General features: G+C 48.7%; 2 protein-coding genes across 2 annotated transcripts in view; one reads left to right on the forward strand and one right to left on the reverse strand.

Annotated features, from left to right (window-relative positions):
* LOC106593051 (ras-related protein Rab-37) overlaps window positions 1–25508 on the reverse strand; it is a 125480-nt gene that overhangs the window by 74039 nt on the left and 25933 nt on the right. The window lies entirely within an intron of this gene.
* On the forward strand, window positions 10361–11844 carry LOC145877460 (uncharacterized). Its single transcript, XM_082973015.1, has one exon. The coding sequence runs from the start codon at window positions 10708–10710 to the stop codon at window positions 11842–11844; it is 1137 nt and encodes a 378-aa protein (XP_082829141.1). The 5' UTR covers window positions 10361–10707.

The raw sequence follows: 25508 nt of genomic DNA on the forward strand, positions 1-25508 counted from the left end.
TTCCTCTCAGTAATCACAGTCTAAGACATGAGTGGAGTCTCTGTGTGTCTCTGTCATGAAAGACAGCTCACATCGTGCTTCAGGCCTGTTGAATATTCAGTGACCCAGAAAAAACACACTGTAAAGTGGTGCCCTGTGGGGTTTAGGATACAGCTCGCTAGAATCCACTGATAGATGGGATTACTAGGCCTAATCATCATGTATCATGTCTAGGTCCACTCAGCCTGATAGCATTAGAGCAGCTGAAACTGCCACAGGACTCCAATGGGCTCTCTCTCAAAGAGTTGATTGTGGAGGCACTGCCAACAGGTATTGTATGATGGTCAATAGATCTGTCAATCTACTGGGGCTGAGAGAAGCTGTGTTCTCCTCGCATCAATCATTATCAGACACATGGATCAATCTAACACTGTTTTACAGGCTAAGAATGTTTGAAAAACACATGACTGAACATTATTTAGTTTGAGTGATTCTGTGAGGGAACCTCCCTCCCTCTCTCAGATCCTTTCCATTCCCAAAGCACCAGTCAGACCATCCCCATACATATATACTGTACACACCCACACACACACACACACACACACACGCCTGCCTACAAAATAAAATGATACTACTTGATAATGTAGACTATTTTCCATTACAGTAAAAGCTGGATAAAGAGCTCTCCTATTTGCACTTAATATATAAATAAATCCCAGGCATATTTCTCAGAAGAGCTGCGGAGAGTGCATTTATAATACAAGATTTAAGGCAAGTGTTTTCACAATGTACTGACTGAAGGCCCTTCAAGGTATGAAACTAAAACACTGATAGGAGAGTAAGCCCTGTTAGCTTTCCTGCCTTTTAGTTCCTACAGAGTGGAGGAGATTAATTAACAGTGATAATACAGTACTAGTGGAGGAGGGAGAGAGAGACGAGAGAGAGAGAGCGCAAGAGAGAGCGACCAACCGAGTGAGAGACCGAGAGCGAGAGAGAGCGACCGAGAGCGAGAGAGAGCGAGAGAGAGCGACCCGAGAGCGAGAGAGAGCGAGAGAGAGCGAGAGAGACCGGGCGACCGAGACCGAGAGACCGAGAGATGGCGAGAGAGAGACCGAGAGATGGCGAGAGAGAGACCGAGAGATGGCGAGAGAGAGACCGAGAGATGGCGAGAGAGAGACCGAGAGATGGCGAGAGAGAGACCGAGAGATGGCGAGAGAGACCGAGAGATGGCGAGAGAGAGACCGAGAGATAGCGAGAGAGAGACCGAGAGATAGCGAGAGAGAGACCGAGAGATAGCGAGAGAGAGACCGAGAGATAGCGAGAGAGAGACAGAGATAGCGAGAGAGAGACAGCGAGAGAGAGACCGAGAGATGGCGAAAGAGAGACAGCGAGAGAGAGACCGAGAGATGGCGAAAGAGAGACCGAGAGATGGCGAAAGAGAGACCGAGAGATAGCGAGAGAGAGACTGAGAGAGACAGACAGACACAGAGAGCGAAAGAGAGAGACAGTTAGTCATTTTGCTCAGTAATTACTGACAGACCCACAGGGGTCTAGGCTAGACATCTCCAGAGCGGCTTGTCAGAGAGCACAGTAATGGGGAAATAAACTCAAAGACTGAGGCCCTCAGAGATAGGAAGGCCCTCTCTGCTCCTCTCCTTTTTGGAGACCTGTCAGGGTTTGCCAAACGGTACTGTGCACGCTCAAAGACACACAGATACACAAACACACACCCTTACCTTAACCATTTGGAGTGAATGCTTAAACTTGAACACAATTTTAATTTTGACATCTGCAACAACTTCAAAATTTGACATTTGAGAAACATGGATGAACATCTAATTCTGACGTGAGACAGTTAGAGTTAGTTGCCCAGACCACCATTCATCTAGCACCAGGCCACAAGACAGGTCTCATCTAGCACCAGGCCACAAGACAGGTCTCATCTAGCACCAGGCCACAAGACAGGTCTCATCTAGCACCAGGCCACAAGACAGGTCTCATCTAGCACCAGGCCACAAGACAGGTCTCATCTACCACCAGGCCACAGGACAGGTCTCATCTACCACCAGGCCACAGGACAGGTCTCATCTACCACCAGGCCACGTCTCATCTACCACCAGGCCACGTCTCATCTACCACCAGGCCACGTCTCATCTACCACCAGGCCACAAGACAGGTCCCAATAGCCTTTTACAAGTAACTTAAATTAAGACACACTGGGATTGAACAGGCACAGGGGCAAAACAGTAAATCTTCAGTCCTCTGGCTGGTAAATACTGTATCCAACGTGTTATACGATATACTGTATATATTTATGAGGCAAGAGTCTGCTGTTGTTCTGTACAGCCATAACTAGCTAAATATCTCAGCCAAGTATCTATATACATACACACATACATACATACATACATACATACATACATACATACATACATACATACATACATACATAACATACATATATTATAGGCAATATTATAGGCAATAAGCAAGACACCCCCAATAAAGGTGGAGCCCACAGACCACTTCTCAGTTCCTATGCTTCCTGGCTGATGTTTTGGTCACTTTTGAATGCTGGCGGTGCTTTCACTCTAGTGGTAGCATGAGACGGAGTCTACAACCCACACAAGTGGCTCAGGTAGTGCAGCTCATCCAGGATGGCAGATCAATGCGAGCTGTGGCAAGAATGTTTGCTGTGTCTGTCAGCATAGTGTCCAGAGCATGGAGGCGCTACCAGGAGACAGGACATCAGGAGACATGGAGGAGGCCGTAGGTGGGCAACAACCCAGCAGCAGGACCGCTACCTCCGCCTTTGTGCAAGGAGGAGCAGGAGGAGCACTGCCAGAGCCCTGCAAAATGACCTCCAGCAGGCCACAAATGTGCATGTGTCTGCTCAAACGGTCAGAAACAGACTCCATGAGGGTGGTATGAGGACCCGACGTCCACAGGTGGGGGTTGTGCTTACAGCCCAACACCGTGCAGGACGTTTGGCATTTGCCAGAGAACACCAAGATTGGCAAATTCGCCACTGGCGCCCTGTGCTCTTCACAGATGAAAGCAGGTTCACACTGAGCACGTGACAGACGTGACAGAGTCTGGAGACGCCGTGGAGAACATTCTGCTGCCTACAACATCCTCCAGCATGACCGGTTTGGCGGTGGGTCAGTCATGGTGTGGGGTGGCATTTCTTTGGGGGGCCGCACAGCCCTCCATGTGCTCGCCAGAGGTAGCCTGACTGCCATTAGGTACCGAGATGAGATCCTCAGACCCCTTGTGAGACCATATGCTGGTGCGGTTGGCCCTGGGTTCCTCCTAATGCAAGACAATTCTAGACCTCATGTGGCTGGAGTGTGTCAGCAGTTCCTGCAAGAGGAAGGCATTGATGCTATGGACTGGCTCGCCCGTTCCCAAGACCTGAATCCAATTGAGCACATCTGGGACATCATGTCTCGCTCCATCCACCAACGCCACGTTGCACCACAGACTGTCCAGGAGTTGGCGGATGCTTTAGTCCAGGTCTGGGAGGAGATCCCTCAGGAGACCATCCGCCACCTTATCAGGAGCATGCCCAGGCGTTGTAGGGAGGTCATACAGGCACGTGGAGGCCACACACACTACTGAGCCTCATTTTGACTGGACATTACATCAAAGTTGGATCAGACTGTAGTGTGGTTTTCCACTTTAATTTTGAGTGTGACTCCAAATCCAGACCTCCATGGGTTGATAAATTGGATTTCCATTGATTATTTGTGTGTTATTTTCTTGTCAGCACATTCAACTATGTAAAGAAAAAAGTATTTAATAAGATTATTTATTTCATTCAGATCTAGGACGTGTTGTTTCAGTGTTCCCTTTATTTTTTTGAGCAGTATATATACACACGTGAGTCTCTCTCTCTCTCTCTCCTCACTCTCTCCTCTCTCTCTCTCTCTCTCTCTCTCTCTCTCTCTCTCTCGCTCTCTCTCTCTCTCTCTCTCTCTCTCTCTCTCTCTCTCTCTCTCTCTCTCTCTCTCTCTCTCTCTCTCTCTCTCTCTCTCTCTCTCTCTCTCCTCTCTCTCTCTCTCTCTCTCTCTCTCTCTCTCTCTCTCTCTCTCTCTCTCTCTCTCTCTCTCTCTCTCTCTCTCTCTCTCTCTCGAGTTTGAGTGTTTGCTGCGGAGGACTCTGTCCTAACTTTAATGCAATATTTGTTTTAGCGGTATCCACCGTTTTTTTTTTCAGAGTTAGGGTGGAAGAGGACAGAGTAACGTTTCTGGGGTTTGCAAGGTGTGGTATGCGCGATGGCTTCTCAGCCTAGCGCGGAGGAGACGCTGTCGATACGGCATGGATTCAGGTGTGTTCCTGAGAATGGAGTTAAGGTGGAGGAGGTTCTGCTCGCGGTCGGCGAACAGGTAGGAGCTGAATTTATACATTCTGCTTCTAGAATGAACAAAGCGGTGGTGGTGTTAATGAAAAGAGAAAATTTGGTTGGTAGGCTAATTGCTAGCGGAATATTTGTAAGGGATGTGTTGGTGCCAGTTTTACCTCTTTCCACCCCTTCGACAAGAGTAGTTGTTGCAAATTTACCTCCGTTTATTACGGACAATCAAATCAGGAAAGAGCTGAGTCGTTTTGGTAAGTTTGCTAGCGGGTTTCGTGTACTGTCGGCAGGTTTTCAGGCAGCTGCTGTTAAGCACGTTGTTTCGTTCCGGAGGCAAGTGTTTATGTTTCTGAACAACAATGAGCAACAGTTAAATGTGCATTTTAAAGTGAGGCATGGGGAGGGGCTCTATGCAGGGTTTGCCAGCACAGACAGTCTACGGTGTTTTGAGTGTGGGGATTTGGGGCATAAGAGCTTTGCGTGCCCACATAAAGGCCGTAGACAAAGTGAGGGTACAAGCGCCGGTGGGGGAAATCGAGGTCAAAGTGCAGGGGGAAATGAGATGCAGACAGCAGAGGCTGGGCCTAGTCATACCAGGGATGGTGGGGTAGCTGAGGCTGGGTCTAGTCAGGCAAGAGATGGTGGGGTAGAGGAGGCTGGGTCTAGTCAGACTAGAGATGGTGGTGTAGTGGAGGCTGGGTCTAGTCAGGCTAGAGATGGTGGTGTAGCGGAGGCTGGGTCTAGTCAGGCTAGAGATGGTGGGGTAGTGGAGGCTAAGCCTAGTCAGGCTAGAGATGGTGGGGTAGCTGAGGCTGGGCTTAGCTATGATATGGAGGATGGTGTAAATGATGCTGGGCCTAGTCATGCTATGGAGGGTGGTGTAGAGGATGCTAGGTCTAGTCAGGTTATGCTAGTGGATGAGGAGAGTATAGTGGGGAAGTGTAAGAGACTAGGGGGGGAGGAGGAGGGTGCCAAGCGGAAAAGGAAAAAGGGTGTGGTTAAAGGCACAATGGAAATTTTGCCTGTTGCTGTGGGGGATGCCATGACCAGAGAGGAAGAGCAGGTGGTCAGGGTGGGAGATAGAGATGAGGAGGAAAGTGAGTCTGAGGAAGAGGATGAGGAGATATTTTTTTCAGACTCCTCTTCAATAGGCCCGGAGCTGACAGCCAGTCAAGCAGAGGGGTCTAAGTACACGTTGAGAGAACTGACAAGGTTCCTGAATGAGACAAAGGGGGAAAAAGTTAATCTTGAGGCTTTTTTCCCTGATTCAAGAAAGTTTGTACGATCAGTACAACATGCTGTGAAAAATGAGGGGCATGGTGTCCTCTCACCCAGGAAACGGTTTAGGTTGAGGAAGTGGGTCACAACAGTGCGTAAGGGTTTACCTTCGGACACTGTTTAGATGTATACTTTCTTTCTGACACTGGGGTTTTTGAGCTTTGCTATTGGTCTTTTTTCTCTGCTGGCTTTTCTCCCACTTCTTATGGAGACTCTACGGGTAGGCTCGCTCAATATAAATGGCGCCAGAGATGCGGGAAAGAGGAGTGTGTTGGGTGAATATGTAAAACAAAAAAAAGTACAGGTGTTGTTTCTGCAGGAGACACATAGTGATGTGTTGAATGAAGTCGATTGGGGGCTCTGGTGGAAAGGGGCAAGTGCGTTGAGCCATGGGACAAATCATAGTGCAGGAGTGGCAGTCCTTTTTGCACTGGGTCTGTCTGTAAAAATTTGCTCCTCAAAGGAGGTGTGTAGGGGTAGGCTCCTTGTTGTTAAAGCAGAAATTAACAAAATGGGTTTTGTCTTTATAAATGTGTATGCGCCTAACACAGGGAGAGAAAAAGGGGTTCTATTTGGGAGTCTTAGACAGGAACTCTCACAGGTAGCGCCTCAGGAGACACTGGTGGTCGGAGGGGACTGGAACTGCACAATGGATTTTACAAAAGACAGAAATGGGGAAGAGCCTCATTCAGTGTCAGTGGGAGTGTTAAGGGACATTATTAATCAGTTCGACTTAGTGGATGTTTGGAGAACTAAACATCCGAACACAAGACAGTACACATGGGTGAAGGTTTTTGGGGCTAGGGTGAGTGCAGCCCGACTTGATCGGTTTTATATGTCTAGGAATCGGAGCAATAGGCTGTTGGGCGCTACCATTCTCCCGGTGGGGTTTTCCGATCATCACATAACCATGGCTCGGCTGTCTATTTCACCAGGGCCCCGGCAGGCATCCTATTGGAAATTCAATGTAAAGCTCTTACAAGATGCCACTTTTTGCGCAGGTTTCCAGACCTTCTGGGAAAGGTGGAGGCAGCAAATAGAGGAGTATGAGTCTCTGAGCCAATGGTGGGATGTGGGGAAAGTCCAAATTCGGCTTTTCTGTCAACAATACACAGCTCTCTCATCCTCAGAGGCTAGGAGAGTATTGGGGGAACTAGAGCGGTGTATTAGTGAGATGGAGGTAGAGATGGTGGGGCAAGGCAATGTAGGCCTCCAGGCTAATTTAGCTGAATTACGCAGGGACCTGGGCAGTTTTTTCCAGGTTAAAGCAAAGGGAGCACTTGTAAGAGCTAGATTCTCCATGCTCAAGGAGATGGATGCTCCCAGCTCCTTCTTCTTTGGTTTGGAAAGACAGAGCAGTGAAGCCAAGGGTATGCATTCTCTACGGCTGTCTGATGGGAGGGTGACCTCTGTGGTGGGTGAGATGCGGGAGCGGACTGTGGAGTTTTATACTGAATTGTATAGGGCAGAAGAGTGTGATCCTTTGTGTGGCCAGGTCTTGTTCACAGGACTCCCTAAACTCTCTCTGGCACAGAGGGACGATTTGGACGTTCCTCTGTTGTCCCATGAACTGGCAGAGGCCGTAACCCAGATGTCCCCCGGTCGTGCACCGGGGGTCGATGGACTCCCAGTGGAGTTTTATAAAAAATTCTGGGGAATAATTGGACAGGACTTATTTTGCGTATTGCGTGAATGCGTCGGGGTAGGAGAGTTGCCGATGAGCTGCCGTCGGGCGGCTCTGACTCTCCTGCCCAAAAAAGGGGACTTGTGTGAACTTAAGAACTGGAGGCCTGTGGCATTGCTCTGTGCGGACTACAAGATATTTGCCAAGGTCCTCTCTAACAGACTGAAGTCCCACTTGGACTCGATAGTACATAAGGACCAAACATATTGTGTACCGGGACGCTCAATCACGGACAACCTGTTCTTAATTAGGGACATGTTGGACTTGTCGAGAGGTTCTAATGTGAACTTTGGACTGGTCTGTTTAGATCAAGAGAAGGCTTGTGATAGAGTGGACCATGGGTATCTGTTTAATGTGATGTCTGTGTTTGGGTTTGGGAAGAGGTTTTTGACCTATGTGAAGCTGTTGTATGCTGGAGCGTCACGTATGGTTAAGGTGGGAGGGGGGCTCAGTAGGCCAGTCTGGGTGAGACGGGGCATTAGACAAGGATGCCCTCTATCTGGGCAGTTATACACACTAGCCATTGAGCCTTTTTTAGGCCTGCTACGCAGGAGACTGCAGGGAGTGTGCTGGACAGGTATGGGTGTGGTGACAGGCATAGCAGTGTCAGCATATGCAGATGATGTTTCTGTGATGGTCAGGGATGGTCAAGATATGCAGGCACTAGAGACCAGTCTGAAGGTGTACGAGGGAGCTTCATCAGCTAAGGTGAACTGGGGCAAGAGCAAAGCTCTGTTATGCGGGGCATGGGGAGATAGGGCTCCTCCTCTGCTTCCAGGGGGTTTGCAGTGGGGTTGTGAAGGGCTTAAAGTGTTGGGGGTGTACCTGGGCTCGGAGAGGTGGGTCAGGAAGAACTGGGAGGGGCTGTCACAGGCAGTGGTGTCAAGACTGGCCAGGTGGAGGTGGCTCCTGTCCCAAGTGTCATATAGAGGGAGGGTGCTGATAATTAACAACCTGGTGGCATCTTCCCTGTGGCATAAACTGGCTGTCCTCAACCCCCCCGCCGGTCTGCTCGCAGACCTGCAACGCAAGCTGGTGGACTTCTTCTGGTCGGGCCATCACTGGCTGAGGGCGGCAGTGTTGTATATGACCGTCCATGAAGGAGGACAGGGCCTGGTGGAACTGGAGAGCAGGATGGCTGCTTTCCGGCTAAAGGCGGCACAGAGACTGATGTACCATACTGATGTTGGCTGGAGGGAACCAGCATGCGCGCTGCTGAGGAGAGCTGGAGATTTAGGGTTGGACCGGCAGCTGTTCCTCATGAAGCTGGAGAGGCTGAGTACAGCAGGTCTCTCAGATTTTTACTCTGCGGTGCTGAGGGCCTGGCAGCTGCTAAGGCACACACGAGAAGGGGGTGTGGAGCCTGGACTGTGGGTGTGGGAGGAGCCTATCTTCCACAACCCAGCCATCCCTTTGAGATCGGTCCAGTCGGCCACCCTGCAGAGGCAACTGATGGCAGGGGGTGTAAAAAGGCTGGGTGACTTGAGACTCCTGGGAGAGGAGGGGTGGAAAAGCCCGGAAGTCTTGGCACAGCAAACAGGAATAACGTCTCTTAGGCTGCTGGAGAGATTCCTGGAGGAGGTCCAGGAGGCACTGTCTGAGCCGGTAAGGGGGATGTTTGAGCAGCCAAAGGGAGAGGGGCCACCAATGTTTCCGCCACTGCAGGTGACGGCAGAGACTGGTGACTGGCAAGGGGGTCTGGAGGACTTGTTAGATTTTAACACTCCGAGCCTGGGGGAGTTTGAAGGGGTGGGAGGTAAAGCCCTCTACAACCTCTGTGTTAAGGTGAGGAACATTAGGAGCCTAACAGGAGTGAGGGCACATCAGTGGCAGGGGGTATGTGGGGCGGAGAGTATGGTGGGTTTTAGATGGAGGGGGCTCTACAAACCCCCAGTACCAAAGAGGTCAGGGGACCTCCAGTGGAGGGTTCTACATGGAGTCCTGGCCACTAACAGCTGGTTGGCACGGGTTGAACCGGGAGTCGGGCAGGAGTGTCCTTTTTGTAAAATGAAAGAAACTGTGATTCATGTGTTTTCTGTGTGCACCAGATTAATGCCATTAATGTCTCTGTTGGAATGTCTGTGTGAGAGGTTGGGGATGGTCTTTACTGTTGGGGTGTTCATAATGGGATACAGGTATTCAAGTAAGGAGAAGGAAAAATGTGTTTTGTTGAATTTTCTGTTTGCTCAGGCAAAATTATCTATTTGGCTAACAAGGAGGAACAGGGTCAAAGGTGGGGGGATAACAGACCCTTTATTATTGTTTAATGGGATGGTCTCTGCGCGCCTTAGGGTTGAGTTTGAGTTCTATAAAATGATAAAAAGTGTGGAGATGTTTCAGGAGATATGGTGTGTTGGGGGGGCTGTCTGTATAGCTGGGGAAGATGTTTTGGATATACGGTTGTAGGAGTGGGTATTGTTTTGAGTATTGTGATGTTGGCTTGTATCATGTGGTTGCTGGAAAGGCGAGTATGGTACATGTATGCATTACAGGATGTATTTTTGGTTTTATTTTTAAGGGGGAGGTTGGGTGGTGAGTTTTAAATGAAATGAGAATGTTTCAGTAAAGAAAGACCAAAAGTCAAAGTCAAAGCCCTCTCTCTCTCTCATATTTATATATATATATATACATACACACACTTGATTCTTCATCCTCTCTCTACCCCTTCTCGCCATCTCTCTCCCTGTCCTCTAATCTCTCCATCTCTCCTCAATCTTTCTCCCTCTGCCCCATCCCTCCCCTCTCCCCCTCCTTACCTGTCCATTCCCATCTCCCTCCCTCCCTCCCTCCCTCCAATCTCTCAGAGGGCCTCAGTCTTTGAGTTTTATTTCCCCATTACTGTGCTCTCTGACAAGCTGCTCTGGAGATGTACAGTCCAGTCTAGCCTAGACCCCTGTGGGTCTGTCAGTAATTACTGAGCAAAATAACACCATCTCTCCCTCCCTCCAGTAAGTGTTGTTAAATATTCATGTTCCTCTTCAGGGTTGGCCTCTTTGCATCCTGGTGGCATTAGGACAGCAGGTGGAACAGCTCAATCTCACTAATTAGAAACGCTACCTCAGACAGAGCACACACACACACATACATAAATCTGTCATTTTAATAAAACATACTGGTGGAAATACTTTCCTATGTAACAGTAACTTTTAAATAGACCAGGAAGACATAGCTGTACATTGCACTAGTTCAACCACATACTGACCCAAATCTGTATCAATAGGTTATGTTTCCATGACGACATCACAGCATTGAGCGGTTATATAGAGGTCTACTGAGTGGCTCAGTTCTCTTATCTTACAGAAGACCTCAGCAACAAACTTCAGAGTGAAATAATCTGCTGTTCTAGAACTTTGTAAAGACTTAAGTTGTTATAGCTCCTCTAGAAGTTCAACATCTCTGCTGTTCTGGAATGTCTTTGAGTCACATCCTTGTTCCTCCAGGAAGGGCAGGTGTAGAGAAATGCACCCAGGGACCCAGTATGTCGATGGGCATGGAGATTGTGGGCATCGTCCTGGGAGTCATAGGATTAATCACCACCATTGCAGTGTGTGCACTCCCCACCTGGATGGAGACAACCTTCATAGCAGCTAACTTTGTCACCACGGAGGAGGTCTGGGACGGCCTGTGGATGAGCTGTGTGAAAAGGAGCACGAGCCAGATTCAGTGTGAGGTCTACAACTCCATGCCAAGCTCCGCATGGAGCTCCAACCTGCAGGCCACCAGAGCCATGACCATCATGGCTATTATCCTGGGGTTTCTGGGAGTCATGGTCTCCATGGTCGGGCACAAGACCACCAACTACATTAAGGGCAAGATAACCAAGTTGATAATTATAAGAGGAATATTCTTCATCCTGGCTGGAATTCTCATCCTCATTCCTGTCTCCTGGAAGGCCAGGGCAATCCTCAGCGACGACTCCAATGAGTTGACCGGAGAGAAGAGGGAACTGGGGGGAGCACTCTACTTTGGCTGGGGGGCTGCAGCCTTTCTCCTGATTGGAGGGGCCATACTTAGCAGAACTCTGTATACAAGTGGAACAGAGGTCGCGGCTATCACCACGGGGGTCATAGGATGGATAATCTCCATGGTGACCTGGGCATGTGCTTTAGGAATGTTAGACCTTCAGCAATACAGAAGGAAACTGATTTTATCCTTCTCCTCCTTCTCCATTATGCTCGGGCTGATATTTTTAGGGCTGATGTTATTCCTCTACGGATCAAAGTACACTAACTGCATCAAGAGGAATCTGTCTAAAGCCGAAGTGATTAACTTTGTCGGACTATTGTTCAACATGGCTGGTTTAGATCAGCTGATCTTTACCTTCTTTGTTGCCTTCGACTTGACACAAAACTTGAACCCTGACAACTTCCTGCAGAGTAATGGCCTTGTGTTTTCGGCTGAACCCATTAGGTGGGCTGCTTCAATGCTTCTAATAGGAGGGACTATACTCTGCTGCTGCTTTAAAAAAGAAAAGCCTGAGTTGAGCATTGACTCTATTGACCTAAACCGTATCTTACATGTTTGTGAATCTAAGAGCAGCAAATAGTTGTAAGCAATTAGATGATTGGTGATTGCTACGCCTCATGGTCTGTACCCACACTGGACCCTGCAGGGTAAGATTGCCCACTACTTGTCTTGACTCAGCGATGCATGTAACAGACTCACAGTAGTCACTTCCTTTTAAAAACTCTTTGAAGGGACATGTAAATGTTTACCCAAATCATTACCCAAATAAGCAGGGGCACACACACACACACACACACACACACACACACACACACACACACACACACACACACACACACACAGTAAACAGTTAACATTTGCTCCCTATAGTGTGTTCAGTGTCTCAGTCAGTCATTTAGTCATTTTGAAACAGATGTGAAAAAATACCTTTCTATGACTTCTCTACAACTTTGAAATAGACGAGGCAGTCAAAGCCATATAATTAGCAATTAGAATACAAGAATGGACATGAATGTTATTATGACAGTATAAAATGTCAGCCATTTTGGTCAGGGAGTAGGTCAGTTGGTCCTCCCCTTCATCTACACTGATTGAAGTGGATTTAAGTGACATCAATAAGGGATCATAGCTTTCACCTGGATTAAACTGGTCAGTCTGCCATGGAAAGAGCAGGTGTCCTTAATGTTTTCTACACTCAATGTATATTTGAGATGCTATTTATACAGAGTTGGTATAAAACCTGTATGAACTATAATTATATGAGATTATTTTAGGTTGACAATATTTATATATCACATGCCTTACTTTTATTTTTCTGCATAAGTAAAAGCAGGAAATGCATCACCTATGACTAGATTCCGACAAAAATCCGCAGAATTTCCAATTAAATGCATAGGATTCTAAAGCTAAAAATAAGCTGCCAGCTGATAGCAAAGTTAAATAAAATTGACTTGTTGAATACCATTTTTTCCTCATTGATGTATCTCAAATCAACGAAAAGTTGTGAGTGAGAGGTGCAAGGTGCAGACAGCTCCGTGGATGAATGACAGCTGTCTGAGGAAAGAAAGTATCAACAAAAAGAACAGATTAACAGCAGAGGAGTTGAGGATTAAATACTTGGCGACCAGAATAACAGCCAGGGACAAGGCCGGGAAGTTTCCAGCTGAACTGTACGAGGATGGAGGAGTACTTGTCCGCAAAGTCTGTCAGCATTCAATCGATTACATTCGGTGTCAAACTGAGGTGGAGCACCTGAGGTCACCCCGACACAAAAATAGGAGGGTTAGTGGACCAGGTAAACATTTGGATGCTTTAGCTAGCGACAGATATAGTAACTAAGTGACGTGGTGGAGCTATCAAAACAAGTGACAAGTTAGGAAAGACAAAAGCAGCAAGTCACAGACATATTTAGTGATTTTCTTTTGTTATCTATCATTGTTTGAAAATGTTTTTGTGTGTGAGACATTCTGTCAGGTTTATGGGCTGTGTGTCTGTTTCTATGTGTTCCAGGCCTCTCTGTCAGGTTTATGGGCTGTGTGTCTGTTTCTATGTGTTCCAGGCCTTTCTGTCAGGTTTATGGGCTGTGTGTCTGTTTCTATGTGTTCCAGGCCTCTCTGTCAGGTTTATGGGCTGTGTGTCTGTTTCTATGTGTTCCAGGCCTTTCTGTCAGGTTTATGGGCTGTGTGTCTGTTTCTATGTGTTCCAGGCCTCTCTGTCAGGTTTATGGGCTGTGTGTCTGTTTCTATGTGTTCCAGGCCTCTCTGTCAGGTTTATGGGCTGTGTGTCTGTTTCTATGTGTTCCAGGCCTCTCTGTCAGGTTTATGGGCTGTGTGTTTCTATGTGTTCCAGGCCTCTCTGTCAGGTTTATGGGCTGTGTGTCTGTTTCTATGTGTTCCAGGCCTCTCTGTCAGGTTTATGGGCTGTGTGTCTGTTTCTATGTGTTCCAGGCCTCTCTGTCAGGTTTATGGGCTGTGTGTCTGTTTCTATGTGTTCCAGGCCTTTCTGTCAGGTTTATGGGCTGTGTGTCTGTTTCTATGTGTTCCAGGCCTTTCTGTCAGGTTTATGGGCTGTGTGTCTGTTTCTATGTGTTCCAGGCCTCTCTGTCAGGTTTATGGGCTGTGTGTTTCTATGTGTTCCAGGCCTTTCTGTCAGGTTTATGGGCTGTGTGTCTGTTTCTATGTGTTCCAGGCCTTTCTGTCAGGTTTATGGGCTGTGTGTCTGTTTCTATGTGTTCCAGGCCTCTCTGTCAGGTTTATGGGCTGTGTGTCTGTTTCTATGTGTTCCAGGCCTTTCTGTCAGGTTTATGGGCAGTCTGTGCGTGTGGGTGGATTCAGGAGAGAGTGTGCTTAGCTTCAAAGACTGAGATCTATTGTAGGCCTGCTATTGAACTCAACCTGAGAATTCTTAACTTACCAAATTAACCATTGTTATTTATTTTCCTAATTGTTTTCCAGTCCAAACAAGAACACAGCCCGTCCTCCTGTCTGTTAAAGATTCCCTCCACAGCTGAGAGAAAGGAGTTAATCTTGGATTTCTCAAGATCATTAATCAAAGCAGATATACCTCGAGAAGGGGCCCAAGTTCTCCACATTTCTGAAGAAACACTGCACGCAGGGAGGGTCTATCCCAGCGCCACCCCATCTGCGTACAGAATACTTGCCAGAGCTCTATCCACAATATGTGCAGGACATCAAAGATACTGTAGAGGGAAAGGACATTTATGTCATCCTTGAGACGAGCGATGCCTTTGGAAGATGTGCATTCACCATCCTACACCAGCCGGTGTGTGAACGACCTGTTGTAGCAGATCTGCCTTTCTTGGATAAAGTAAACTTTACCACTGTGTCCCAAGTTGTCATTTCCTATCTCAACAACAATGGGGTTGACTTTAATAATGTGTGGGTTTTTGTAAGCGACTCAGCTAGCTACATGAAGAAGGCTTTCACCAGCATCTTGAAGGGCCTTTTCCACAACTCCGGACACGTCACCTGCTTTGCCCATCTCCTGAGCCTGGAGGACATGAACAGGCTGTGTACTCTGGTGAAGAAAGTGTTCTGTCAGGCACCCCAGCGTCATCTGGAGTTGAGATCATTCATGCTTGAAAATGTCCATTCTACTGTGATGCCTGTGTATGCTGTGCAGACCAGGTGGGGCTCCAGGATACGTGCTGGGGAGTACCTGGCAGATTACATGGATGTGCTCACCTACCTTACCGGAAATGGCGAAGATTGTCAGGTTAGCCACTAAGCTGGAGGAGACCTCTGTGCCAACAGCTCACAACGTCGCCAGCAAGCTGGAGGACCGGCAAATGCAGTTTGAGAATGGCAGAACAGCTGGGGCTGATGGCTGGCGCCCTCATACAACTGAACTGCTGGGGCAGTTTCCAGAGGAAGACAGGCTCTCCTGCACTGAGTTGTTCCAGTATGCCATGGCAGCATGCTCAATCAAGCTGCAGACTGTGCTGGAGCAGCACCCCTGCCTTCACCTGGATCAAGTTACTAACTGTTCTAGATCCAGCCCAGGTGGTAGGTGGAAGAAAGGATAATGTCCATGCCATCCCTGCTCTGAACCAGGTGACTGCAGAATAGTGGCCCAGATACATGTGCAGACAAGGCAGACGCTATGGAAGAGATTGCAGTGGACTGGTGGGGAGCTAGTCAGGACAGTATTCCAGCCTTAGCTCAGACATCTGTTCCTCCCCACCACCTCAGTGGATGGAGAGAGACTTTTCTCACATTATCAGATGCGCCCCCCCCCCCCCCAACTCTGCCACTCTTTCTGTGTTTTGGTTTGAAGCAATTTGATAATAGTTCAAATTAATAGCTATGTGGTGAATGGAATGAAGATAATTGTTAATCTAATCTATTTGGTGTTTTTGTATATACAGATGGATTCATCAATGTATTATTTGTATTTATATGCCTTTGAACTTTGTTGACGATGCCCTATTTATTTATGTCATATCTTTCCATAAGGAAACATTTACGATAAAAGGGTTGAGTCTGTGTAGAGGTTATTTTTGACTGAGCTTTAGTAGAAGGATAACCGTAGGTTCATTGTCATCTAATACACATAATTAAGCATATACAGTATATCACAAAAGTGAGTACACCCCTCACATTTTTGTAAATATTTGAGTATATCTTTTCATGTGACAACACTGAAGAAATGACACTTTGCTACAATGTAAGGTAGTGTGTACAGCTTGTATAACAGTGTAAATTTGCAGTCCCCTCAAAATAACTCACACAGCCATTAATGTCTAAACCGCTGGCAACAAAAGTGAGTACACCCCTAAGTGAAAATATCCAAATTGGGCCCAATTAGCCATTTCCCCTCCCCGGTGTCATGTGACTCGTTAGTGTTACAAGGTCTCAGGTGTGAATGGGGAGCAGGTGTGTTAAATTTGGTGTCATCGCTCTCACACTCCCTCATACTGACTGGTCCCTGGAAGTTCAACATGGCACCTCATGGCAAAGAACTCTCTGAGGATCTGAAAAAAAGAATTGTTGCTCTACATAAAGATGGCCTGGGCTATAAGAAGATTGCCAAGACCCTGAAACTGAGCTGCAGCATGGTGGCCAAGACCATACAGCGGTTTAACAGGTTCCACTCAGAACAGGCCTCGCCATGGTCGACCAAAGAAGTTGAGTGCACGTGCTCAGCGTCATATCCAGAGGTTGTCTTTGGGAAATAGACGTATGAGTGCTGCCAGCATTGCTGCAGAGGTTGAAGGGGTGGGGGGGGGGGGGGGTCAGCCTGTCAGTGGTCAAACCATACGCCGCACACTGCATCAAATTGGTCTGCATGGCTGTCGTCCCAGAAGGAAGCCTCTTCTAAAGATGTTGCACTAGAAAACCCGCAAACAGTTTGCTGAAGACAAGCAGACTAAGGACATGGATTACTGGAACCATGTCCTGTGGTCTGATGAGACCAAGAAACTTATTTGGTTCAGATGGTGTCAAGCGTGTGTGGCGGCAACCAGGTGAGGAGTACAAAGACAAGTGTGTCTTGCCTACAGTCAAGCATGGTGGTGGGAGTGTCATGCTCTGGGGCTGCATGAGTGCTGCCAGCACTGGGGAGCTACAGTTCATTGAGGGAACCATGAATGCCAACATGTACTGTGACATACTGAAGCAGAGCATGATCCCCTCCCTTCGGAGACTGGGCCTCAGGGCAGTATTCCAACATGATAACGACCCCAAACACACCTCCAAGACGACCACTGCCTTGCTAAAGAAGCTGAGGGTAAAGGTGATGGACTGGCCAAGCATGTCTCCAGACCTAAACCCTATTGAGCATCTGTGGGGCATCCTCAAACAGAAGGTGGAGGAGTGCAAGGTCTCTAACATCCACCAGCTCCGTGATGTCGTCATGGAAGAGGACTCCAGTGGCAACCTGTGAAGCTCTGGTGAACTCCATGCCCAAGAGGGTTAAGGCAGTGCTGGAAAATTATGGTGGCCACACAAAATATTGACACTTTGGGGTGTACTCACTCACTTTTGTTGCCAGCGGTTTAGACAGTAATGGCTGTGTGTTGTGTTATTTTGAGGGGACTGCAAATTTACACTGTTATACAAGCTGTACACACTACCTTACATTGTAGCAAAGTGTCATTTCTTCAGTGTTGTCACATGAAAAGATATACTCATATTTACAAAAATGTGAGGGATGTACTCACTTTTGTGATATACTGTATGTACATAAATCCATGTTCCCAAAATTATTAAATAATGTTACTACACTAGAGGCAAAAAAAAAGGTTTCCGCAGAATTGCGCAGATTTTCAGAAGAAATCGCTGCAGAAAATAGAAAAAAAATCCCCAAAGATTCTGTTTGGCTTTGCCTATGACTCCACTGCCATTCATTCCAATTAGAATGGTTCTGTTTTCTCCCTGACCAAAATGGCTGCCATTATCACACCATTTTAGAACTTTGTTGGTTCATGACATAGCCCTTCTAGTCATTTAATAGGTCCTTATTAATAAAATGTCACAATCAGGTACACAAGGGTAGCCTCACCACAGGGGGTTGGTGGTACCTTAATTGGGGAGAACGTGCTGGTAATGGCTGGAGTAGAATTTGTGGAATTGTATCAAATAGAGTGCATTTGGAAAGTATTCAGACCCCTTGACTTTTTCCACATTTTGATACGTTACAGCCTTATTCTAAAATGTATTAAATTGTTTTTTCCCCCCTCAGCAATCTACACACAATAGCACAAAGTAAAAATAAGTTTTTAGAAATGTTTGTAAATGTCAAATAAAAACTGAAATATTACATTTACATAAGGATTCAGAACATTTACTCAGTACTTTGTTGAAGCACCTTTGGCAGCAATAACAGCCTCAAGTCTTCTTGGGTATGACGCTACAAGATTTCCCAAATACAGGTGTGTCAGTTTCTCCCATTCTTCTCTGCAGATCCTCTCAAGCTCTGTCAGGTTGGATGGGGAGCGTTGCTGCACAGCCATTTCCAGGTCTCTCCAGAGATGTTCGATTGGGTTCAAGTCCGAGCTATGGCTGGGCCACTCAAGGAAATTCAGAGACTTGTCCTGAAGCTACTCCTGCGTTGTCTTTGCTGTGTGTTTAGGGTCATTGTCCTGTTGGAAGGTGAACCTTCGCCCCCAGCCTGAGGTCCTGAGCGCTCTGGAGCAGGTTTTCATCAAGGATCTCTCTGTACTTTGCTCCATTCATCTTCCCCTCGATCCTGACTAATTTCCTAGTCCCTGCTGCTGAAAAACATTCCCACGGCATGATGCTGCAACCACCATGTTTCACCATAGGGACGGTGCCAGGATTCCTCCAGACGTGACGCTTGGCATTCAGGCCAAAGAGTTTAATCTGGGTTTCATATGACCAGAGAATCTTGTTTCCCATGGCCTGAGAGTCCTTTAGGTGCCTTTTGGCAAACTCCAAGTGGGCTGTCGTGCCTTTTACTGAGAAGTGGCTTCCATCTGGCCGCTCTACCATAAAGGCCTGATTGGTGGAGTGCTGCAGAGATGGGGATAACCTTCCAGAAGGACAAAAATCTCCACAGAGGAACTCTGGAGCTCCGTCAGAGTGACCATCGGGTTCTTGGTCACCTCCCTGATCAAGGCCCTTCTCCCCTGATTGCTCAGTTTGGCCGGTCGGCCATCTCTAGGAAGAGTCTTGGTGGTTCCAATCTTCTTACATTGAAGAATGATGGAGGCCACTGTGTTCATGGGGACCTTCAATGCTGCAGAAATGTTTTGGTACCCTTCCCCAGATCTGTGCCTCAACACAATCCTGTCTCGGAGCTCTACGGATAATTCCTTCGACCTCAGGGCATGGTTTTTGCTCTGACATGCACTGTCAACTGTGAGCCCTTATATAGACAGGTGTGTGCCTTTCCAAATCATGTCCAATCAATTGAATTTACCACAGGTAGACTCCAATCAAGTTGAAGAAACATCTGAAGGATGATCAATGGAAACTTTCCAAAGGCATTGTACATCAAACACATTGGGTTTCTCAAAATGCATACTACTGTGGTCCGAGCACGCAAATTGGAGCAGGGAGGGTCAGAGTATGAGTCAAAATCAAAGTATGTGAAACGGAGCATGCAGGGCACTTCTCGAATGCGCACTCCATTTGTACATATTTTGAAGCATGCATCAATGCAACCTTCAACAGAAAGTATGCAAAGAAATATAACGAAACCGAAAAAAAATTATGAACATTTTCTTGAAATCAATGAGCTGAAGCGAGAGAACATAAACTGACTTCGGAATGAAATGTTGCCTATTCACATCTCATATATTGCCTGAGTAAAATATTTGATCTTGATCTTGATTAATAAATACATGCTGTGTTAATTTTGGCACGGTTACCTGCTTACAATACCCATTGTAGTGTGCTTAGCTCCGAAGCCCATAGTAAGTCAATAGAGCTAACTGGCTAGCTACTACTGTTAGCTAGCCAGATAGCCACAAATAATTGTTAGCTAGCTACCAACAAAGAATTGACAGCTATATTGGATAACATTGGTTTTCAGTCATTTTTGCCTGTTATACTATCTGGTTAGCTACATTATTAAAATTCACATATAGCTAGCTGATAGTTATGGAGTAAAACGTTTTGTGTATATCTTGTTTCGTCTCTATTGTTACCATTGTCCTGGCTGGAAGAAGGTTCAGTGAATGAGGCGATGCAGCATAAGGTAATATAGTAGGGGGAGTGCGAGTGCTTCTCAAATGTAACGTTATGTGTTCTCCACACAAGAACATACTCAAGAGAACCTTGGGGAATTCACTTAGAGCATGAGAGTGTGGAGCACGGTAGTATGCATATTGAGAAACACCCATGGTTTCCATGTGTTTGATGCCATTCCATTTACTCCGTTCCAGCAATTATTATGAGCCGTCCTCCCCTCAGCAGCCTCCACTGAGCCTCACGATATCTCTCCATAACGGCCACTATTAATTGGATATTTGAGTGGTATAAAATTAAAGTGAATTATACCTGACAAGTATGAGTGGTTTAGGTTACATTCCCATCCTTTTTGGGCTCTGCCTGTCAAGCAGCAGAGGGGTGTATTTGCCGATGTACTGTTAGCTGATTATGTTTACTTTGCAAGCTACCGGTAGAAAAACTTTGTACAGTTGGCTAAACATAGTGGTAAGTAGACCTAATATGCTAAGGAAATGTTTTGTTGGCGAGTATTTTTCTACACTCATACAGGCACAATAAAGACCTAGTGTACAAATGTTTGGGGCTAGGGGGCAGTATTGAGAATTTTGAAAAAAATATGTGCCCATTTTTAACTGCCTCCTACACCAACTCAGAAGCTAGGATATGCATATTATTACCAGATTTGGATAGAAAACACTCTGAATTTTCTAAAACTGTTTGAATGGTGTCTAAGTATAACAAAACTCATATGGCAGGCAAAAACCTGAGAAAAACAAAATAATTTTGTGGCTGTACTATTTTTGAGTCATTGCTAATAGATCACACAGTGACAAAGGATTCAGTTCGCACTTCCTACAGCTTCCACTAGATGTCAACGATCTTTATAAAGTTGTTTGAAGCGTCTATGATGAACAGAGACCGGATGACAAGGAAGAGAAGTTGACCTCCCTGGGATGTCGTCACTTCATTATTGCCCGCACCTGCACATTCATGCGAGTTCATGTGAGGCGAGACATTTTTCAAAAACGTTTTTCAAGACACAGGAGAGGTCGGGTTGAAACATTACTGATGTTTCATGTTAAAAATGGGTGACTTCCCCCCCCCCCCTACTTTTGAGGAGCCTACCGAAGCGCTATCAACATGGAATAACTTGGAGTTATTTGGACATAAATTATGAACTTTGTCGAAAGAAACCACATTTGTTGTGGACCTGGGATTCCTGGAAGTGCCAATGGATGAATATAATCAAAGGTAAGGGATTATTGACAATAGTATTATTGATATTAGATGGTGCTAACCTGTATATCCTAGCCTTTATTGCAAAGTGTGATTTCCCAGTAAAGTTATTTTGAAATCTGGCAATGCAGTAGCATTTACGAAATGTTAAACTATAATTATTTGAATGACAATATTATAATTTACCAATGTTTTCGAATAGTAATTTTGTAAATTGTAACGTTAATTCACGGGAAGCATTTGAGGGGAAAAAAAATTCTGAATTTCACCGCTACTGTAAAATACTGTTTTTGGATATAAATATGAACTTGATGGAACAAAAAAATGCATGTATTGTATAACATAATGTCCTAGGAGTGTCATCTGAGGAAGATTGTCAAAGGTTAGTGCATAATTTTAGCTGGTTATCTGCTTTTGGTGACGCCTGTCTTTGAATTGACAAAACATTACACAGCTATTTTCAATGTACTCTCGTAACATAACCTAACTTTATGCTTTCGCCGTAAAGCCTCTTTGAAATCGGACAATGTGGTTGGATTTAGGAGATGTTTATCTTTCAAATGGTAAAAAATAGTTGATTGTTTGAGAAATTGAAATTATTAGATTCTTGCAGTTTTGAATTTCCCGCCATGGTCTCTTGACAATAAATCCCAATACCAGGCAGGGATCCTCAACAGGTTTTAATATCTATATTTTTTTCTTGTGATTTATCAAAGGGGTGCTGCAGCTATAGATACAAACCACAACCACATACTGACCCAATTCTGTATTAACAGTTTCCATGATGACATGAGTGACTGGAGTATCTAAAGCTGAAGTTAATAACTCTGCCGCAATATTGTTCATCATGGCTGGTATCATCCAGCTGATCTGTCTTCTTTTTTGCCCTCGACTTAACACAAAACTCGGACCCGGACAACTTCCTGCGGAGTAATGGTCTGCTGCTGCTGATAGGAGGGGACCATGCGCTGTTGCTGCTGATAGGAGGGGACCATGCTCTGCTCTGCTGCTGCTGATAGGAGGGGACCATGCTCTGCTGCTGCTGATAGGAGGGGACCATGCTCTGCTGCTGATAAGGGGGGACAATGCTCTGCTGCTGCTGATAGGGGGGGACAATGCTCTGCTGCTGCTGATAGGGGGGGGACCATGCTCTGCTGCTGCTGATAGGGGGGGGGGGGGCATGCTCTGCTGCTGATAAGGGGGTGGGGGGGGGACAATGCTCTGCTGCTGCTGATAAGGGGGTGGGGGGGGGGACCATGCTCTGCTGCTGCTGATAAGGGGGGGGACCATGCTCTGCTGCTGCTGATAGGGGGGGGACCATGCTCTGCTGCTGCTGATAGGGGGGGGACCATGCTCTGCTGCTGCTGATAGGGGGGGGACCATGCTCTGCTGCTGCTGATAGGGGGGGGACCATGCTCTGCTGCTGCTGATAGGGGGGGGACCATGCTCTGCTGCTGCTGATAGGGGGGGGACCATGCTCTGCTGCTGCTGATAGGGGGGGGGGGACCATGCTCGGCTGCTGCTGATAGGGGGGGGACCATGCTCTGCTCTGCTGCTGATGGGGGGGGACCATGCTCTGCTCTGCTGCTGATGGGGGGGGACCATGCTCTGCTCTGCTGCTGATGGGGGGGACCATGCTCTGCTCTGCTGCTGATGGGGGGGACCATGCTCTGCTCTGCTGCTGATGGGGGGGACCATGCTCTGCTCTGCTGCTGATAAGGGGGGGGCCATGCTCTGCTGCTGATAAGGGGGGGGGCATGCTCTGCTGCTGCTGCTGATAAGGGGGGACCATGCTCTGCTGCTGCTGCTGATAAGGGGGGACCATGCTCTGCTGCTGCTGCTGATAAGGGGGGACCATGCTCTGCTGCTGCTGCTGATAGGGGGGGACCATGCGCTGCTGCTGCTGATAGGGGGGGACCATGCGCTGCTGCTGTTGATAGGGGGGGACCATGCGCTGCTGCTGCTGATAGGGGGGGACCATGCGCTGCTGCTGCTGATAGGGGGGGACCATGCTCTGCTGCTGCTGATAGGGGGGGGACCATGCTCTGCTGCTGCTGATAAGGGGGGGGGGGGGGGGGGGACCATGCTCTGCTGCTGCGGATAGGGGGGGACCATGCTCTGCTGCTGCTGCTGATAGGGGGGGGACCATGCTCTGCTGCTGATAGGGGGGGACCATGCTCTGCTGCTGATAGGGGGGGACCATGCTCTGCTGCTGCTGCTGATAGGGGGGGACCATGCTCTGCTGCTGCTGCTGATAGGGGGGGGGGGACCATGCTCTGCTGCTGCTGCTGATAGGGGGGGGACCATGCTCTGCTGCTGATAGGGGGGGACCATGCTCTGCTGCTGCTGCTGATAGGGGGGGACCATGCTCTGCTGCTGCTGCTGATAGGGGGGGACCATGCTCTGCTGCTGCTGCTGATAGGGGGGGGACCATGCTCTGCTGCTGCTGCTGATAGGGGGGGACCATGCTCTGCTGCTGCTGCTGATAGGGGGGGACCATGCTCTGCTGCTGCTGCTGATAGGGGGGGACCATGCTCTGCTGCTGCTGATAGGGGGGGACCATGCTCTGCTGCTGATAGGGGGGGGACCATGCTCTGCTGCTGATAGGGGGGGGACCATGCTCTGCTGCTGATAGGGGGGGGACCATGCTCTGCTGCTGATAGGGGGGGGACCATGCTCTGCTGCTGCTGCTGATAGGGGGGGGACCATGCTCTGCTGCTGCTGCTGATAGGGGGGGACCATGCTCTGGTGCTGCTGCTGATAGGGGGGGACCATGCTCTGGTGCTGCTGCTGATAGGGGGGGGGGGACCATGCTCTGGTGCTGCTGCTGATAGGGGGGGGGGACCATGCTCTGCTGCTGCTGCTGATAGGGGGGGGACCATGCTCTGCTGCTGCTGCTGATGATAGGGGGGGACCATGCTCTGCTGCTGCTGCTGATAGGGGGGGGGGGACCATGCTCTGCTGCTGATAGGGGGGGGGGGACCATGCTCTGCTGCTGCTGATAGGGGGGGGGGGGACCATGCTCTGCTGCTGCTGATAGGGGGGGGGGGGGGACCATGCTCTGCTGCTGCTGATAGGGGGGGGGACCATGCTCTGCTGCTGCTGATAGGGGGGGGACCATGCTCTGCTGCTGCTGATAGGGGGGGGGACCATGCTCTGCTGCTGCTGATAGGGGGGGGACCATGCTCTGCTGCTGCTGATAAGGGGGGGGGGGACCATGCACTGCTGCTGCTGATGGGGGGGGACCATGCTCTGCTGCTGCTGATGGGGGGGGACCATGCTCTGCTGCTGCTGATAGGGGGGGACCATGCTCTGCTGCTGCTGATAGTGGGGGACCATGCTCTGCTGCTGCTGCTGATAGGGGGGACCATGCTCTGCTGCTGCTGCTGATAGGGGGGGACCATGCTCTGCTGCTGCTGCTGATAGGGGGGGACCATGCTCTGCTGCTGCTGTTGATAGGGGGGGACCATGCTCTGCTGCTGATAGGGGGGACCATGCTCTGCTGCTGCTGCTGATAGGGGGGGGACCATGCTCTGCTGCTGCTGCTGATGATGGGGGGGGGGGGGGGGCATGCTCTGCTGCTGCTGCTGATGATGTGGGGGACCATGCTCTGCTGCTGATAGGGGGGGGGACCATGCTCTGCTGCTGCTGATAGGGGGGGGGGACCATGCTCTGCTGCTGCTGCTGATAGGGGGGGCGGGACGACCATGCTCTGCTGCTGCTGATAGGGGGGGGGGGGGACCATGCTCTGCTGCTGCTGATAGGGGGGGGGGGGGACGACCATGCTCTGCTGCTGCTGATAGGAGGGGGACCATGCTCTGCTGCTGCTGCTGATAGGGGGGGGTGACCATGCTCTGCTGCTGCTGCTGATAGGGGGGGGGGACCATGCTCTGCTGCTGCTGCTGATAGGGGGGGGGGACCATGCTCTGCTGCTGCTGCTGATAGGGGGGGGGGGGACCATGCTCTGCTGCTGCTGCTGATAAGGGGGGGGGACCATGCTCTGCTGCTGCTGCTGATAGGGGGGGGACCATGCTCTGCTGCTGCTGATAGGGGGGGGACCATGCTCTGCTGCTGCTGATAGGGGGGGGGGGGACCATGCTCTGCTGCTGCTGATAGGGGGGGGGGGGAGACCATGCTCTGCTGCTGCTGATAGGGGGGGGGACCATGCTCTGCTGCTGCTGATAGGGGGGGACCATGCTCTGCTGCTTCTGATAGGGGGGGACCATGCTCTGCTGCTTCTGATGGGGGGGGGGACCATGCTCTGCTGCTTCTGATGGGGGGGGGGGACCATGCTCTGCTGCTGCTGATAGGGGGGGACCATGCTCTGCTGCTGCTGATAGGGGGGGGACCATGC

Source organism: Salmo salar, chromosome 03 (assembly GCF_965601325.2).
Source record: "Salmo salar chromosome 03, fSalSal1, whole genome shotgun sequence".
NCBI lineage: Eukaryota > Metazoa > Chordata > Actinopteri > Salmoniformes > Salmonidae > Salmo > Salmo salar.